This window comes from Haliotis asinina, chromosome 11 (genome assembly GCF_037392515.1).
Source record: "Haliotis asinina isolate JCU_RB_2024 chromosome 11, JCU_Hal_asi_v2, whole genome shotgun sequence".
NCBI classification, from domain to species: Eukaryota; Metazoa; Mollusca; class Gastropoda; order Lepetellida; family Haliotidae; genus Haliotis; species Haliotis asinina.
The window spans coordinates 41,476,362-41,496,815 of NC_090290.1; the positions used below are offsets into that span (position 1 = coordinate 41,476,362).

General features: G+C 40.3%; 1 protein-coding gene across 1 annotated transcript; it reads right to left on the reverse strand.

Annotated features, from left to right (window-relative positions):
- Positions 1-1,670: 1,670 nt before the first annotated feature.
- On the reverse strand, positions 1,671-17,842 carry LOC137256584 (coadhesin-like). Its single transcript, XM_067794460.1, has 10 exons — positions 17,593-17,842; positions 11,734-11,922; positions 9,926-10,114; positions 9,132-9,320; positions 8,392-8,580; positions 7,597-7,785; positions 6,857-7,045; positions 5,180-5,368; positions 3,709-3,885; positions 1,671-1,879 (listed from the first exon to the last, which is right to left on the reverse strand). Exons 1-10 carry the CDS (start codon positions 17,840-17,842, stop codon positions 1,671-1,673), a joined length of 1,959 nt encoding a protein of 652 aa, XP_067650561.1.
- Between the last annotated feature and the right edge of the window lie 2,612 nt (positions 17,843-20,454).

A 20,454-nucleotide genomic window follows, 5' to 3' on the forward strand; every position in this document is an offset into this window, starting at 1 on the left:
CTGGAATGTTGCTGAGTGTGGCGTCCATTGCAGCTAAGACGTACAGCGCTTCCCCTTAAAGTATCTCCGCAAACAGCAGAGGGTTATCGTCAGCGTACATTGTCTGCGTTAGAAGTTGTGGCTCTTTTGCATAGACTCGGTAAAGCATGAAAAGGTCATTCATTGAAGTGGATCAATGGATGACACGTCGCATCAGTGACTGATTGAAGAAAGGTTTATTAACGCATCTGCTTTATTTCCGCCATGTCGACATGGCGGTACTGTACAAACACACATCTGACCATCATGAACACAAGGTCCCTCCCTACAAATTTTTATTATGTACATTAATATATACAATTTCAAACATGGGCTGTTTCAATCTTTACAAGTTAATTTAAGAAATTACTTTAAGCCAAAATGTAACACAAAACCACAAGCATTTAGTTATACACATACACGAGAGAAAGATCTTCATGTAGAATATGCACAATCATAATATGGACAACAAATTCAGAAAACACTGAATGTGCGTCTTCAGTAAATTGTGTTGAGCTGGTGATGGGTAAACAAGGAACATATACCAAAGATATGAAAGTTCGAAGCTACCTATAAAGTTCAACACGTTACAAAAACAAGAAAAATATCATCCTCTGTGAAAAAAGAGTGCCTTTGTTTAAGCGAGAGAACTCGTCAAAACTCAACAAATGTGTGCTGCAGATGACAGACCACCGATGAACCATATTTAGAGTGTATAACGTCTTTGGGTCTTTTGAATATATACATGTGTATACTATATATTATTCACAGCAATCATATACTGTAAATCATGAAAATATTTCGTCACGAACGTGATGCGAGTGTGAGGGTCTAGTTTTAAATGCTCCACGTCATAAATGTGTCATGATGATGTGTTAAGAGTACAAACGCATTTTGCGAACTAATATAATTACTCGCTTTAATTTAATTATTTACAGTAGATATTTTTCAAACATTTTTTGAGTCCATTTCATCATGTGAGATTGAAACTGCCAATAGTCGGACAGCTGACTCAATATTTAAGTGAGTGACTGAGTTAGTTTAAGTTTACGCAGCACTCAGCTATATTCCAGCTATATGGCGGCGGCCTGTAAATAGTCGATTCTTGATCTTTGATCAACAGCATGAGCATTGATCCGCGCAACTGGGAACCAACGACGTGTCAACCAAGTCAGGGAGCCTGACCACCTGGTCCCGTCGTAATCTACGACAAACATGGTTTACTGAATCGAACACGGGTCTTCGGCTTGACGAGCGAGCGCTTTAACCACTAGGCTTCCCAACCGGCTGGTAACCATTGTAACTCGTACGACATGTTTCCAAGTGTTTTACTTAAGGACAATATTCATTGGCTGAATGGTTGTTGTTTTACGCCGCTCACAGCATTATTCCAGCCAGTCGAGTCTCGACCCACCAATCTACGGAATTCTGGACAATATTCACGTGCCTTTGCATGTGTTTTTGAAGGTCCTCACGGCCTGGTCAGGATCACCAATAATTGGCAGTGAGTTATAAAAACATGCTTTTGCCATAATCGGACTCGTACAGTGGACAGTCTCATTACAAGGAAGAGAAATGTGTACTGTTTAAATAAAATGTTTTGTCTTCTTTACGCATTTGGTAGGAAGGGCTTGTTTTATGTTAGTTTCCCTTTACGTCAGTATAATTTCACACACAAACCGCTGTACGTTATTACAAGAGTCATCATCCAAGATGTCTTTGTCGATTTCCAAACACATTTTGGAAGAAACAGACATTGAAAACCCAGAGATTGAAGTTCCATCTACCCACTTCCACGAGCCAAGAGTTGATGTTTGTTGTCCTCCTATGAAGTAGTCTACATCAGAATGTCCGATGATGTCTACAAACAAATACGAATAGTTGATTAATATAATGACGTATGAAGAACACAAAATGATACCGGACTGATGTAGAATTTTCTAAACTGTTCATTTCTTCGATTACACAATATCATTTAGGAAGTGGTCAAATGTAACATATGTCATATTTGGGATCACACTTTCTTAGTAAAGTACAAATTCTAGTACTGTTTGAGGGCTTGAATGCCATCCGGGATTCGAAGAGAGAGAGAGTTTAGTTTTACGCCGCACTCAGTAATATTCCAGCTATATGACGGCGGTCTTCACATAATCGAGTCTGGACCAGACAAACCTGTGGTCAACAACATGAGCATCGATCTGCGCTATTGGGAACCGATGACATGTGTCAAGCAAGTCAGCGAGCCTGACCACCCGATCCCATTAGTCGCCTCTTACGACAAGAATAGTCGCCTTATATGGCAAGCATGGGTTGCTGAAGGTCTATTCTACCCCGGGACCTTCACGGGTCGGAAGTACTACAATTTGTACTTTACTAAGAAAGTGTAATCCCAAATATGATATGTGATATATTCATTTCTCCGCCGATTTCGTTCAAATTTAAAATATATGTAACAAAATATGTAAATAAGCATTATACGATTGCAAAAGTCTATATTTTTATTTTCCAGTGAGATGCTTGGGTGCGTTGAGGGACTGTATTAAATAAGTATCTGTGCTTTGCCAATCAGAATAAATTCTGATATCGGGGAGAAAACAAACAAACAAACCAAGATCATTAACCATTGATAAGCTTAATCAATGATAAAGACTCACTGAACTGAGCATGTCGTTTCAGACGAGCAAGAGTTAAGTGATGAAGTTACGTATATAACGTCAGTAGCACGTAATTAAAACTTTTGGTTATCCCGTAACCGCATAGGTCGGTGCTCATCATGTCAACCACTGGATTGTATGGTCCAGGCTCGATTATATACAGACCAACTTTCGGTTACCCACCTAGAGAGTTGTCATTGCATGTAGCAACAAAGAAAATACTCAAAACGGTATCACTCATTTTGTGATAACAAAATTTGCATTATAAAATTCTTTTCATAAAAAATAGAATAAAATAAAAGCCGCCTAGAAAAAATCCTGATATTCGACGACGTCCTTCGGGTACTGACCACACGACGAACTGGTGGGCAAGACAATCCGCTGACACATTGTCGTATTCAGTAATTAAGTTTGATTTTACGACCCTTGTGGCAATATTACAGCAATAGAACAGCGGGGGACACTGAAATAGGCTAACCACAAGGTAACCACGTTGGAAATCGAACCCGGGCCTTCGGCGTGACGAACGAACGCTTTAACCACTGGGCTACCTCACCGCCCCTCGTATTTAGTGTTCACGTTGGACATCAAAACTTGGACAAGTGCAGAAATTCTACTGAAACATATGGTATACGTTCAAAACTATTTTCATTTTGGACACGACACGCTGTTGGATGACCTTGCCGTACTTTTAACGTCTATATAATCGAGACTGGACCAAACAAAATGAACTTAGATGTACACACCTAGGATACGATGACATGTGTCAACCGAGTCAGCGAGCCCGACTACCCGATCCCGTTAGACGCCTTTTACGACTAGAAGCGGTTCTGCTGGAGACCAGTTTTAACCCGGAACATGAACCAGTTCAGTGATTGTTATCACAAGCATCGAGCTGCTATGTTCATAGGATACGATGGTGTGCCAACGTAGTCAGCTAGAATAACCACTTAATCGCATCTTACAGCAAGTACGCAGTTGCTTGAGACGTTTTCATTGGTATAATAGTAATATTATGCAGAAAATGTGTCATTACCAAATATCGCCTTGCGAATAAATGTCTCCTTGGCGCTTGTCTGAAGGGCAATGAGATCGCCTCCTTCACCTTGACAGTAGGACCGAGCATCGTTCCAGTTTAGAGTAACCGTTGTTATCTTGTAGCATACGTTGACAGAGGTTTCATGAATGTAGCCATTGTTTGTTGGACACGTCACTGAAATTGTAGAGGGTATATAGGGATGACATTGGTGTTGACCGCGTTGGCATTAACGGTACAGGATGGATCGAAACGTTGGCAATGAATGGTTCCATGAGTCAAATTCTTTACATTTTGGAAAACCTATTATGAGTGATTGACTATGGTTATACGGTGCTCTGGGGAATATTCCAGCAACGTCACGACCACCAGAAATGTCCTTCACGCATTGTAGCCTTATGGGAAATCGAACCCGGGTCTTTAGTGTGACAAGCGAATGCTTCAACCACTAGGCTACCCATCCATGCCCTAATATAGTATTAGTACACACATTATCATGTAAAAGTTCTCGAATCAAACAAATGTATTAGTTGGGACTACAGATTGTAGTAGTTTGTGGAGTGTGTGTGTGTGTGTGCGTGTGCGTGTGTGTGCGTGTGCGCGTGTGTGTGTGCGTGTGTGTGCGTGTGTGTGCGTGTGCGTGCGTGTGCGTGCGTGTGTGTGCGTGCGCGTGTGCGTGTGCGTGTGTGTGTGTGTTTTGAGCACAACGCACGTGGTCGACACTTAGGCTATGTGTATAATTATGACTTTTTTCTGAGCATATGTTCAGCCACAGCAACACAACTGTTTGATATTTTAGTAAATCGAAAAATTAGTAAACAAATCGATTCTGAACCAGACAATCCAGTTACTGTCACATGCGATACGATGACAGAGCATGTGTTGAGGAACCATTATGACATCGTTATGATATCAGGTGTTCGGTGATAGGTGACCGTATCCACCGGTGTCACCCGTCATAAACACGCGTTATTTGTTCACCTGAGATAATTCTGGACGGTGTGCTGCAAGCCAAAATTGGGAATTGGTAATGAACATAATTTTTATCACTGATTTGGGAAATTTCCTCCATATGTAGGATCCAATCTGAAGGAGCTCATGAAATATCACTATTTCTTTTTCAAAGTATATCTTTCGGGCTCGACTGACTGAAACCTTAAAGTCGGCATAAAATCTCAGTCCCATTTTTTCACTTTTATATTTATCAGCTCTCCAATCCGGTACGTTGTCTAAAATGGATATTTCTTCAGTCCCGATGAATGCCGTTTTAGAAAGCTAATTAACTGTGCACCTTTCACGCACATCGGTAATTTACCCTTGTAGACTAATCATAAATTGGGGTGCCTTAGACGACTAGTCTATCGATGTCAAATCACTAAACTTTGAAATCTGCCAACACCGTAATTGCCTACTAAATAGAGCTGTTTTTTGAAAAAGGATTTTTAGTCAAATACTCAAACGTGACTCGAACCTGGACAAACTGCAGTGTTACAAGACACTGCTGTATCTCTGGTGGGCGATCCACTACAGGTAGCTCCTCCGTTAGATGGAACAGGGCTGGTACAGCTTCTGGCCTCGTGTCTGGTCTTTGTCCCTCCTCCACAGCTCACAGAACAGGGATCCTCTGAGGACGTGGTCCAGCCGGTCCAACCGCCATCAACTGCATGAATGAAACCGTTCTTCATGGCTATTGCTGTTTACAAACCAATGCTAATTTAGGGTACACGTGAAGGGAACTGTGATTATGGGGACAAAGTTAGCCAGGCAGGCTTTTTCAAGTTGTGGTTCCAACTCTGCAGATTAATCTTCCGAATTATTCCACCATGACTTTAAAACCTATCTCGTCAACCAACTACACTGATTATTTCAAGTTACACTTCGCGAAGCAGCATTGAGCAACCACTGGTTGGAGATTAGGTGTTATTATTTTTTTATTTACAGATTAAATATAGTATTCAGCAGAGAGGGTTCGAGTTATCCTGGCATAGTCAGAGCTGGTAGGGTTTTTTTTCAGCTCATGGAGTAAGAAGCATCTTCTTTCAGGCTGACGTACCAGGACAGCATCCATGATGCCTAGTGATGCACGGAAAACAACTATTTGGCCGTAGATGTGTTTTGGTAATACCGAATGTCGATACCACGCCATGTATACATTGGATAAGTGGAACGGCTAATCGTTATAGATGACTACTTCCGGTCACTTCCAAGCTGCACAGTACACGTGTATGCTATAAAAATATATCTGGTGGAATTACTAGACCGTATTCTAATGGCCGCACTGGTCATTTCAAAATTTGTTTCAAATTACATGCACAAAACATATCACACCCGCTGTTTGCAAACAGCATACCCTGTATATACACCCAGATCGGGTGGCGGTGTAGACCATTTCCAACAATTATTTGAGTGTAAGAACATTTGGCAACATAAAACTGTTTAAAAAACTATTCCACAAAACTATTTAATGACCATTGCATATTTGTGATATTGATATGAATTACAATCCAGATGCGTTTCTACATTATCCATCATAATTGGCCTATAATCAGTCAATATTCCTGTTCTGAAATAATTTGGTAGTTATTGCTCCACTGGAAGCATGTATATAGTTGTGATGCTGTGCGTGACAGGATTCTCCGCTTGATTACTTAAACGAAGAAGACAGTGATGTATAATTCCAAGTTCGAATAGTGGTAGTCAAGCCTAAAGTACGTCTTTATTGATACACAGTCTTGTGGGGTTTCTGTGGGTAGTTGTCAATAAACACTATTAAATACCCATACGAAATCCTGTTTGTTACAGGATGTTCTGTAGCCTTCTATCGTGAGTACCGAGTTTAGTTTTACGCCGCGTTTACCAATATTCCAGCAATGTAATGGCGTGGGACACCCGAAATGGGCTTGACGGATTTACGGATATGGGGACTCGAACTCTGGTCTTTGATGTGACGAGGAAAGGCTTTAACCACAAGGCTATCCCACCGACTCAAAACTGTAATAGTTTTTATGTATCAAGTGCACTATTTTCTACCCTGTGAGGTTACATTCGAACCAGATTCGCAGCGAGAAGTAAACTTTGTATAATTCGTGTACAAATTACATTAAACTTATACACGTATGACATGTTAATAAGTTATTGAATAACTCACCTGGACAGGGTGTGGTATTGCAAGATTGACTGAGATTATCTGTGGATGAACCTGGGCAAGATGAACCGCCATGAGCAGGTGAAGGGTTCGTACATGTCCTGACCCGACTGAGTGACTGTTGCCCTCCTCCACAGGTCACTGAGCAAGGTCCAGTCGACGCCACGGTCCATGTCGCCCAGGCACCGTCAACTAAACAGAAACAGTGTGATAACGTTGATAAATTTTCAGTTTGTAGAAAAGAATATTAAGTTTCGCTGACTGAAGGCAAAATGGTTTGCATGCTTATTCGCCAACGTTTTGTACTTATCAGCGTTGGACCATGACAAACTGCCAAATAAATATCCGGTCATGTCGGAAGATCATAGGCTCAAACAGAGTTAACAAATTACCAGTATAGTATTGTCTTAGTGGCAGCAAAACAAATCTGTGCTTTGTGGAAGCCTCATATTCAAAACGTCCGCTCGACACACTGAAGAACTAGGCACAGATTTTCAAAGCTCTCTCAGCGCTAAGATGGTTATAAGTGCTATATATTAACATTAACCTAAGACATTCTTCGAGAAAATCTAGGCCCTGAATTCGATTTCCCACATGGTTCCAATGTGTAAAGCCCATTTTGTTGTCCGCCACCATAATATTACTAAAAGCGGAGTAAAACCATACTCATTCATGTATACCTCGATCATATAAAGGACAGTTTCTCATTCACCGAAAATGTCTACTTGACTTTTATATCTCACCTGGGCAGGGTGTGGTATTGCAAGATTGACTGAGATTATCTGTGGATGAACCTGGGCAAGATGTACCGCCATGAGCAGGTGAAGGATTGGTACATGTCCGGACCCGACTGAGTGACTGCTTCCCTCCCCCACAGGTCACTGAGCAAGGTCCAGTGGATGCCACGGCCCATGTCGCCCAGGCGCCGTCAACTGAAGAAAAACGAGTTTCCGGGAAATAACGTTGATAGTTTCCAGTTTGTCAAAAGAAAATAAAGTTTCGTTGACTAAAGGCAAATTGTTCTACATGTTTATGCACAAACGCTTTGAACTTGACAGAGTTTAACGGCCATCCACCCGAGCACCCACCTAACAAGCATCAAGTCGAGTTAAGTGGAAGGTCATACGCCCAAACACTGTCAACAATTTACAAACTTTTGCGTTGCCATCGTGGTAGTTGCCATAGCAACAAAGTAACATACATTAAAAAGTGAGGTTCTTTAAATATTCATATTCTTGAAGGTGACGAAACAGATTTTATGGATGATCAACTTCTTTATTTTCACAATAGCTATTGTGAAAATAAAGAAGTTGATCATCCATAAAATTTGTTTCGTCACTTTCAGCTCAGCAACTTCTTTATTCATCTTCTTAATCTACTTCAAAAATAATATTCTTTCTTCATGCATACCAAGATCGCATAAAGGGCAGTTTCTCATACATATATACAGTCGACCGATACTGGCAACGTGATTGCAGTGCAAAACGAATATAATGATTAACAAGAACAATTTCGTTACAATTTTAATAATAACTCACCTGGACAGGGTGTGGTGTTGCATCGTTGACTGGGATTATCTGTGGATGAACCTGGGCAAGGTGAACCGCCATGAGCAGGTGAAGGGTTCGTACATGTCCTGACCCGACTGAGTGACTGCTGACCTCCTCCACAGGTCACTGAGCAAGGTCCAGTCGACGCCACGGTCCATGTCGCCCAGGCACCGTCAACTAAACAGAAACAGTGTGATAACGTTGATAAATTTTCAGTTTGTAGAAAAGAATATTAAGTTTCGCTGACTGAAGGCAAAATGGTTTGCATGCTTATTCGCCAACGTTTTGTACTTATCAGCGTTGGACCATGACAAACTGCCAAATAAATATCCGGTCATGTCGGAAGATCATAGGCTCAAACAGAGTTAACAAATTACCAGTATAGTATTGTCTTAGTGGCAGCAAAACAAATCTGTGCTTTGTGGAAGCCTCATATTCAAAACGTCCGCTCGACACACTGAAGAACTGGGCACAGATTTTCAAAGCTCTCTCAGCGCTAAGATGGTTATAAGTGCTATATATTAACATTAACCTAAGACATTCTTCGAGAAAATCTAGGCCCTGAATTCGATTTCCCACATGGTTCCAATGTGTAAAGCCCATTTTGTTGTCCGCCACCATAATATTACTAAAAGCGGAGTAAAACCATACTCATTGATGTATACCTCGATCATATAAAGGACAGTTTCTCATTCACCGAAAATATCTACTTGACTTTTATATCTCACCTGGGCAGGGTGTGGTATTGCAAGATTGACTGAGATTATCTGTGGATGAACCTGGGCAAGATGTACCGCCATGAGCAGGTGAAGGATTGGTACATGTCCGGACCCGACTGAGTGACTGCTTCCCTCCCCCACAGGTCACTGAGCAAGGTCCAGTGGATGCCACGGCCCATGTCGCCCAGGCGCCGTCAACTGAAGAGAAACGAGTTTCCGGGAAATAACGTTGATAGTTTCCAGTTTGTCAAAAGAAAATAAAGTTTCGTTGACTAAAGGCAAATTGTTCTACATGTTTATGCACAAACGCTTTGAACTTGACAGAGTTTAACGGCCATCCACCCGAGCACCCACCTAACAAGCATCAAGTCGAGTTAAGTGGAAGGTCATAGCCCAAACACTGTCAACAATTTACAAACTTTTGCGTTGCCATCGTGGTAGTTGCCATAGCAACAAAGTAACATACATTAAAGAGTGAGGTTCTTTAAATATTCATATTCTTGAAGGTGACGAAACAGATTTTATGGATGATCAACTTCTTTATTTTCACAATAGCTATTGTGAAAATAAAGAAATTGATCATCCATAAAATTTGTTTCGTCACTTTCAGCTCAGCAACTTCTTTATTCATCTTCTTAATCTACTTCAAAAATAATATTCTTTCTTCATGCATACCAAGATCGCATAAAGGGCAGTTTCTCATACATATATACAGTCGACCGATACTGGCAACGTGATTGCAGTGCAAAACGAATATAATGATTAACAAGAAAAATTTCGTTACAATTTTAATAATAACTCACCTGGACAGGGTGTGGTGTTGCATCGTTGACTGGGATTATCTGTGGATGAACCTGGGCAAGGTGAACCGCCATGAGCAGGTGAAGGGTTGGTACATGTCCTAACCCGACTGAGTGACTGCTGACCTCCCCCACAGGTCACTGAGCAAGGTCCAGTCGACGTCACGGTCCATGTCGCCCAGGCACCGTCAACTGAAGAGAAAAATATATCCGAGGAGAGATGTTTTTGATCTTTGTATATTAAAATTTTGTTGCTTGGACCAAAGGATAAACGATTTGCATGCTTTCTAAAAAAATGTCAGAGTCAAGATTTTCCACTTACGACAAATTAATAGACAAGGAATACGGTTTCACATTCACACGATAATAGAAAAGTTGGATGGATCCATTAAAGCACCACAAACACAAACAGAACATATGTCTGTGGGTATATACTCGACTCAATCTTGCACCTTCGGTCAGTTTCTTGCTCATGAGGCTCATTGGTTGCTTTGTTGTTTTTAACACCACACTCAGCAATGTTACAGCTATATGGCGTCGCTCTGTAAATAATTGAATCTGGACCAGACAATCAGGCATCAACAATCTACTCAATTGGCATATGATAACATGTGTCACGCAAGTCAGCGAACCTGACCATCCGATCTAGTTAGGTGCATCTTTTGACAAGCATGGGTTACTGAGGACCAGTTCTAACCCGGATCTACACAGGTTTCTCCAAGAGGCTCTTGAGAGGATACACAACGGGTGGAACGTTCGTTACTTTGCTTCTCCACAATTTTATTATCATGGTACTGATGGAACTCACTCACTCAGTTATTACTCGTCTTAAATAATGTTCTAAAAGTGTACAACTGGCCTTTTACTCATTCTGAGCTGATGTGGATCCATCTGAGGTGAATCCAAAACCACCAGAGGCCTAGACGTGAAAGCGTTCGGTCGTCACGCTGAAGACCTGGGTTTGATTCCTCACATGGATAAAATGTGTAAATCTCGTTTCAGGTCTCCCCGCCGTGATATTGCGGGAATATTGCTAAAAGCGGAGTTAAACTAAAGTCACCCACTCAAAATATAAACACACAAACGGTGAATACCGTTTATTATACTCTTTTGATAAGGTTACATAAGATTGTTAACCTTATAAAATTGCCATTTGTAGTTGGTGGTAAGAACTATAATTGTAACAAATGTCCATTTATAAAATGACCCCTAATTACACGAAAACAGTTTTCACACCACCTCGATGGCTGAGTGGGTTTGATGGCTAACTTCGTGTGCTTACGATTGGAGTCCTGACGAGATTATCCCGGACAGGATTCAACCCGGAAGGTACTATAATTTGTACTTTACTGAGAAAGGATAATTTCAAAGAGCGCAGAAGTCACATTTATCTCACATAAACAGCGCTGGTTTAAAGCAATTGCCCCCAACGGCTGACGGGATGATGTAAATCCGGGTATGGTTCATGCACGTAGCAAAAGTCCTCATGGTCCCTGCTATAGTGATCTGTCATGAGTTGCTGGTGATATACAGGGGAAGCTGTCAAAAGCGGCATCTGCCCAATCTGGCATTTTAGACAGCTTCCACTGTACAGTCCGTTTTTCACTTTTGTTGCACTAAAGTATAAGTTTTAAATTACACGCTACTTTTTCATCTCTGTCTGTGATACGCCTGTAGGTTTACCGTTCACCGTCAACAGCTTTTGGGTATTTTTTTGATAATTTTTTTTTCACGTCATGAAATGGCTGACCGACGTGACGATACATTTGTAATGACTGATTCGCTCCCCACTCTCCATCACTCCTACCTACCTGCACAAGCCACAGTGTTACATGCCTGTGTCTGACTATCTGTTGACAGCCCGGGACACGGGGTTCCACCATGGCCTGGGAGCGGGTTACTGCAGGTCCTGTCCCGAATAACTGTCTGCTGACCACCTCCACAGGACAATGTACATGTACCAGCTGATGTCACTGACCACTCGGACCAACCGCCATTCACTGAAAATTGATGAATCGTAATGCACTCATTCGCGGACGCCATTGGTGATAGTCTGCCATACAACAAATGTACCCAATGTAGTCCGTGCAAGTCTAGATTGTGTTGCAAGTCTAGATTACCACTGCTTCAGGCTGAAAATGGAGAACGTCTCTGGGCTCTTTTTTTATTATATTTCGTATTAATTAATAACCTTTTTTTCTGTAACATTTTCATTCCAGGGACTATGTGTCAGTCTACATTGGTGAGGATATCTATCACGCTTAGATCACACCTGCTTAGTATGTTATTCAATGGCCAAATCAACATTCTGCAAAGTCGGTCAGCTGGACTGTGTTTTTGTGCTGAGATTTTTAAATCCAACCCTCACTTCGTGACCAGCGCCATATATGTTCAAGATCCTCACAACTGTAATGACGCTGATAGGTGTTTCTATCTATCGATTGTCACTGTGCACCATAAATATTTCTTCAGGTTAAAGCCGATTAACCGTCATTACATACACAGAAAAAAATAGTGATGGTGCAAATATAATTTCTTAGCATGGAAACTATATATGATAATAATGCAACAGAAATCGATATATGTTATGTATTGATGTTTAAACGTCATCTCGCCCCTAAGACATTGGCGGAACAAATATTTTTTTCCCTGGCTTGCATCCCATATTAATGCGAGACATTGGCATGCATTCAGTTGCAGTAGTAATCACAGCATCCTCAAATTTAGCTCATTCACTCGCCAGCTGTCGGACAGTTGTTGGGCGGTAGGGGTAAGCCCGTGGTTAAAGCGTCTGTTTGTGACGTCATACAGAAGCCCATGGTTCGATTCCCCATGAGTGTGCAATGAGTTACTGAGTCAAAACTTAACATACCCTCGGCAATATTTCGGCCGAATAATGACGAGAAAAGTGTTTCAGAAACAATATAATAACTGTTGTTATTCATTGAAGGACTGTAAAGAGTATCACAAATGGTACGTAAACCTAGAATGTAAATATAAAACTACTATATATACGAGTGAGTGCGTTATAATTTAACGTCACATCGGCAAGATTTCAGCCATATCGTGACGACAACAAACATGATTATAAAGAATAATATTATGTATATATTATAAAACCCGTCGTCAAAGTACGAATTTAAAGCTAGCATAGGAAGTTAAAACTAACAGCACAATTTGGACAATACATATTATAAAAACAGGACATAGATCACCAACAACTGAAGGTAGATCACCATACTAGTGACCAAGGTATTATAATACGAAGACAACAGAGTATAAAAACAGGTGATAGGTATCTCACCATAACATGAACCATGTGGACTTACTGTACCTCTGGTAAATGCAATTTACCCAAGTTGGATTTACACCATCGCTTTAACCTACATCATGTCTGAATTTTATCCCCACATGTAACGCATTTTGTTATAAAGTAGGACGTCGAGGATGGTAAATAACCATTTTTTTAACTTTTAACAAACTGCCAAGAAGATATCCGAGTGAGTGAGGTTGATTTTACGCCGTTATTAGTTATGTACAAGCAATATCACGGAGGGGGAACTCGGGTTCGGCATGATGAGCGAAAGCCTGGACCAAGTGACTACTCCTAACGAGTACGATATGTAACTAGTGGCAACAAAAACACTAACACAAACCCCATGGATCAAGGTGCCAGCCTTTTTCATCAGCGTTGAATAAATACTCCGTATCATTAAATATCACATAGACTGAATTTAGGAATATCAGTGCTAAAGTATATATTAGACACTTCCAGTCTGTTGCACTTCATAGCACGAATGCTTGGAATTCTTACTATTGCGTTGCAAGGACTCGTACAATACAACATTAATGTTTGATATGAGAGACATGAAACGTTTGTCCTGATAATGAGGGGATCTGTTCACAGAAATTTAATGTTATGCATCCATTGATTATCTTTTCACGACGTATTGGATTTTTCAAATCGTAGCCATAATAATACCTGGAAGACAATACCTCAAACATACATTTTGTTTGACTCATTTTAAGGTGTGTTTTTAACAGTGAATAATTTACATGTTTCTGTTCCGCAAACAACTGTAGAACGCAATAGCTTATTATGTGAAGCATGGGATATGAAATTCAATGGTCCATAAAGATTGGTTCGGATTCGCACGGTAGCAGTACGAGAATGATTTTTGCGCTGATTAACCAACAAATATCCAGTTCTTAAATGTGACGCCTGAATTATTTATGTTTATAAAACAAATATTATAATATAATTATAATATTATAATATTCTCCAAAGTCATGTCGGCAAGTCACTCGTCCTGATAAGAGTCTCATGTAAACGTTCTCTTAACTTAGTGATAATACTATTGTGTTATGAAATCGATGTAATACCTTACTAGTGAAGATCCGGGTTCGAATTGATCTTCAGTAATCAATGTTTGTCGTAAGATACGACTAACGGGATCGGGTGGTCAGACTCGATGGCTTGGATGACAAATGTCATAGTATGTCAGTTGTGAGGATCGAAGCTCATGCTGATGATCACTGGATTGTTTGACCCTGTTCGATTGTTTACTGACCGTCCCCAATGAGGCGTTAAACAGCAATGGGAACAAGCAAACAAAAACCCCAACAGAAAACAAAACGATTCTATAACTATTATATCTGACTTGGGATGGAATTTACAGACATCCATGTTAGATACAACCATACAGTACTCACAGTGTAGACCTCGGTCACTTGTATTTTTTATCAAAATAGAATTTTAAAATCGAACATGACAAGGAGACAAAGTCATCAATATCCACAGCGACGACAAAACATACTTCAGCAATATGTCTAATAGTTATTATTACAATATGTCATTGTTTTGGTGTACATATGACAGAGTGGATGGAGAGTAATGTAAGGTTTTACAGTTCTGTTCCCGAAAAGAACACTACCCCCAAATTTAGTCGCGATCGAACTTGTTGCCATGGAAACGAAAAACATAATTTATTCAGAAATCCAAACCTACCAAAAGGCACCACTATACCACCAGACGTATATGGTACGTTTGTTAAAAAATAGTAAACGGTTTTCAAATTCTGCTCCGGAAAAGAGCACAACCTCCAATTTCAAAGTCAAACTTCTTGTCATGGAAACAGCAAAAATTAAATTTGTATCTGGGTCTAACCCATTAGAGGCACACCTAAAGGTTTATGCTTAACATGTGTACCAAGTTTGGTTAAGCTACCACAAATGGTTTAAGAGATATGCTTCGGACAAAGTGTGCAAACGCACGGAAACCTGTTTCTTCGTTCTTGCGGGGGATAATTACTAATTTTAACCGGTTTTAAAACATATAACCTGTCTGCACTGAAACCGTGGTATAATGACAGCCATCGAAGCATGAACAGCGTACAAACATTTAATATGTTCGAAAGAAAATGAAGATGTTCAGTGCAGCGTTGGCGAATATTGACTCCAACCTAACAACTCCTGAACATGATATTGTATTCTCAAAGCAAACTATGTGACGTCGCAGTATGATGAAAAATGTCAAATTACTTTCAAGTTCTACGTTGTTTCTATGACATCCTGTTTGTAATTGCTGTATGTGTGTATAAATAACTGCAGTAATCGCGACTTTCGCATTTTGTAACTGTACATCGTAATATAAATATACACACGAGCATATGTGCAAGAGCTGGGTGCCATATTGGTATATCAATGGCGTAGGTTCCCAAAGGCTTTGTTTTCGGGTGTTAGGCAGTCATTTTTGTCTTTCCGTTGTGAATGCAAGACGGGAATACGTACTGCACAAAGGTCAACACAGATGGCTAGTCCCTGTGAATTGAAGTGATACAACGTGCTACTGTCGACCGTGGAGTGTACATCAAGAGCACCTTAGAGCCTAATTCTGATTTCGTGTGCGTACATGACATTCATAAATCAAACGGATGTACAGAGTAGACAGCCTGTTCTATATGGTGAGTGAGTGAGTTTAATTTTACGTCGCACTAACAATATTCCAGCTATATGGCCTGGTCTGTAAGCAGTCGAGTCTGGGTCTCACAATTCAAAGATCAACAGCATGAACATCGAACTGGGTAACTGGGAGACTCGGGTTCAATTTTCTAATAGGGTTAGAAATGTGAAGTCCATTTTTGGTGTTCCCGCCGTAATATTGCTAGAATAGAATATTGTAGGGTAGTTTAGACCCTTTGCTCGTCACGGCGATCGATAATCCGGATTCGATTCCCTACTTGGTTGTCTAAAGTTCATGTTGGGTGTCACTCTGGATACTGCTGGAATAGTGATTAAAACGGTATAGAAACTAATCCCTCGCTCTCAATATGACACCGACGTATTGTTACAAAAACGTGATTCCATTATGACTTTCAAAAACATTAAATATTTTTTGTCCCGAAACGGTTGTGTAGCAAAACTAACCAGAAAATAATGTAAGCTGATTTAGTCCCTCCTCATTACTACAGCTAATTTATTTTGTTTTACAGAATAGATAAATATGCAGCAGAGAGGGTTTGGCTGATCCTAGCACAGTCAGGTCGGTAAGGCTCATAATCAGCTCAGGGCCCTCACCGCCTCTACAAGTCAAGACAGCGAATTGGACTTCTCACAGGAAACACCACCTAGTCGAACCCACCAAGAACTTTCCCCAACACTACAGCCTTCTGTATTACCCTTCTGTATTACCCAGCTCTGCTCCGGTGGAGGACCTGGACACTCTCCTGATCTGCGTCAAGAGGTCAGGAGGTACCAAACCAAGGGCATCGAGAGCAATGGGGATCCAATGTACAACAAGCATGGGTAACTGAAGACCACCAATTCTAATCCGAATCGTCTCGGGTGAAGCTGATGAACTTTTTTTATTACAACAGTATTTCGATGATTTTGTTTGTACTCGCCTTGTTTTAGTGAACTACTCATCTTATCTGTTTATTCCGAAAAATAACATAAGCTACATTTAACCACTTTCTAAGGATCATTGTGTAATTAGGAGATAAACGTCATGCATTGATAAACGGGAATGAATTTGGAACCGACGGCGTCAGCCGCAGGTGTCAAATGAAATATTCCCGTGCTTCAAATACAGAGTAACACCCGGAAATTGGCCAACACATATTGTTTATCGATATTGTAAACAAAAAAGTAAACCAAAGGATTTTACTGTCTGCACTCGTTTATATCGAGTGCGAGTACTTCAGTGAAGTGTCATCAGCTGGCCGTTTCAGCTGGTTACCATTGTAGCATCTGGAGTTACTCATTTGTCACGTCATTCTAACTGTACGTCACAATATGCTTTGAATGACGTCACCACTGTTGATGCCACAACAAACACTTGTTTGCGAGGTTTCTACCTTTCAATACGCAGCGAATAGTCTTGCGGGTTCCGGAAATCTAATACCATTTGATCATATTTCTCAACCAATCAGATTACAGAACACAGCGATTTTTGGTTTACAACCACTATTGATATTATCATTTCTGTTGGCAGGTAAAAGGACTGTTTTATACAGTAGTGTATTTGACACTGGACACTTCATAAAATATGACATACAATCAGCATTATAACAATTATATATGAACATCGCTATATAGCTGGAATATTGCTGAGTGGGGCGTAAAACTAAAACCCATTTATGAACATTTATGAACAGACTGTAATCTCTCACCTTTGTGGACGTAGTAATAACCAACGTCATCTTGAGCAATCAGTCCCGTTGTGCTTGTTAACACCTGTGACATGTGATAGCAAAGTTTGTTGTGTTCATTGGTAACATAAAAGAAGGACTGACAGTTAGGGTCTAAAACACAATCCTTGGCGCAATACGATTTACTAGGAACAATTAGGGAAGTCGGGAGATCCTTTGGCAAGAAATTTGTGAAAGCTAAACTAGTAAATATTTGAAAAACGCCTTCCATGTCCTTATCATGAATATCACGGTTTAGGGTCCTGAGACAATTGTGGATAAAAATTACACATCAGACTAGCTTTCTCATAGATCCGTCGAAAACATCACCGAATCGTCTGCCTAGGGTGTCCCGCACTTGTAGCAGTGAATTAATAACGATGTGTCCAACTGCATCGCGATATCTCGATCTTTTGAAGATCTAAACCTGTACTCTTGTTCCTTCTTCAGGAAGATTGTTGTATGGTACTATTCGTCCTTCGAAACTGTTCACCAAAATAGTCCTGCACCAAAGAACACAGAGCCACACAATCAGCGTGCTGCTAGTGACATATCAATCTGCACCAGCAGAACTCTAAAACTTTTTTCTCTTAATCACCTTTTACATCTGCCACAAGCAAGTTGTCACAGTTGGTCCTCCTTAAACTAACCTCCAGTTCAATTTATCCACGTTATAATATTTTCTGAAGTATCTTAAAACACCCTTTCAACTGACAGCTTTCCATGTATATCCCATCCGTCAGAACATAACATAATATTGACGTTCATGCCAGACACACAGTTAACACTGACGGGCATGTCGCGCAAAGTCAGCTTCAACCGTGCTAGGTCTTAACACAATCAATGAGACTATAAATTCGTATTGGTGTATTGGAACCCTCGCTGCACCGTGGCGATTAAGATACTTATTGATTCGCTTTACCTATGAGTTAGTAACAGTAGCAAAGCCATTATCACTAAAGGGCATTTCTGTATTTCCAGGAAGAAAGCTATAGATGTGAGAATGATTACGATAGAGCTTATGTTTATTGATGTTCTTAAGAAAAGTTCATTGGTATGAAGTAGTACCCCATGTACTAATGAATACCAATAAATCTGAGTCAAATAGTACAGTAAAAGGTGGTAGGATTTACATTTTTGTGTTCGGAGTCGATTTACCCAGTTGAGGTATCCGGCCATATAACATGGTGCCCCTTTTTAAAAAATGAGTCTTTTGTATCAAGAGTTGCTGAAAGGCCAATATTTCAGGAAAAGTCAGTTAAGTATCTATCCTACATTTTATTGACATACGTTTCCTAGTTGCGCTAGTTCTATGGTTTTGAAGGCATAAATTGTATTTGATTGATCTTAGGACGAATAAATGTGCAATGGTTTGTATACAGACTTTGACATGCGGCGTCGGGAAAGGCTGTATATACAAAAGCTCAAAGCTCAAGTGCCACTCAAACTGTCAAGGAGCTTCACAGTGTGGCACGTCCACGTGTTATCGGACGATTGGAGGAACCGTCACACTGCCACAAGATGTCGTCGGTATCAAGTGCGGCAGCGATTGGGTAAATGTTTCTTTATCGGATGAAGTTTCTTTGGACTTGCGCAGCAGATACGGGCACAGACAGATTAAACGTTTTCAGGATGTCAAAGGCTCTATGTCACACCACACTTCTCTACAAATACATAATGCACTTCTCAAAATAATACTAGCTATCAACCCTCTTGGAAGCTACAAAGTAATGTATTTCAAAGAAAATTTCAGGTAAGTCGTAAGCTGTAGTAAGACATATATATATTTTATCAGTCCTGTAAAATCAGTACGCTTTTTGGTATATGTAGCATAGACCGAAATATTATCGAAAATGTGTAACATTGTGCCTTTAAGGGTCGTTTTGGGGATAGTTGAGCGCTAGCACTTTGTCATTGGACGTTTAGTTCGGGTATGGGTTGAATGAGTTTAGAGCAGTATATCAGCCATTCCGTGACTCGAAATAAAAAAAAAATACGATAAATAACAGGTTTTAAAATCTGATGACGAAGGATACTAAAAACAGCTTGTATCAAAAATTAAAACCAGCGTGTGTCTCTAAAATGTGTAGAGACACATTTCCTGTGTGTATGTTCTGTAAATTGTATTATTAATTAAGTAATAATTATTACTGGGTCACAACGTTTATTGTTTTGAATAATGATTATAATGGGTCACATTTCGTATCATAAATGTTCATTTATCGGCAGGCCTTGAAGGAAGTGCTTTAGAGTTACCTCCCCTTGGTCTTTATGTGTTGATTACTTGCATACTTCCGGGAGACTTCTAGAGTATTCCACGTTAGTGGCGATGGTCGTATGAGGTCGAACTTTCAGGAAATGACTGAATGTATATTATATAAAGGCTAGTTGCCGTGTTGTCGGACGAGGAAATACACACAGATTACTGGAGTATATATCATCAATATACGTCAACTCCTGATCTACATGACCGCTGCCTGACCGCTCGCCGTCTTACATTCTGCATATCTCTTTCTCTCTCACATCAAGACTTCGGTGAGTTGACATTATATGTGTGACCCATTACTGTAGATTTGACTCATTTGCATTGTTTATGAAACCTCCTTTGTGAATCTGTATATTTTTGCCTTTGTTGTGCTCAATACAATATTGAAAATGACACACTTCTCAGTGTTATATTTTGCCGAACTCGGAACGTGAGATTGATGAGCGAACGCTGTAACCACGTGACTACCCACCATCCCAGGGTGTGCTTAGAAGCAATTTGATGGGATGGTAATGAGTTTCACTGTTCATGGTAAACGACGTGATGGACAGAAGAATATTTTTGCTAGTCATCTTACA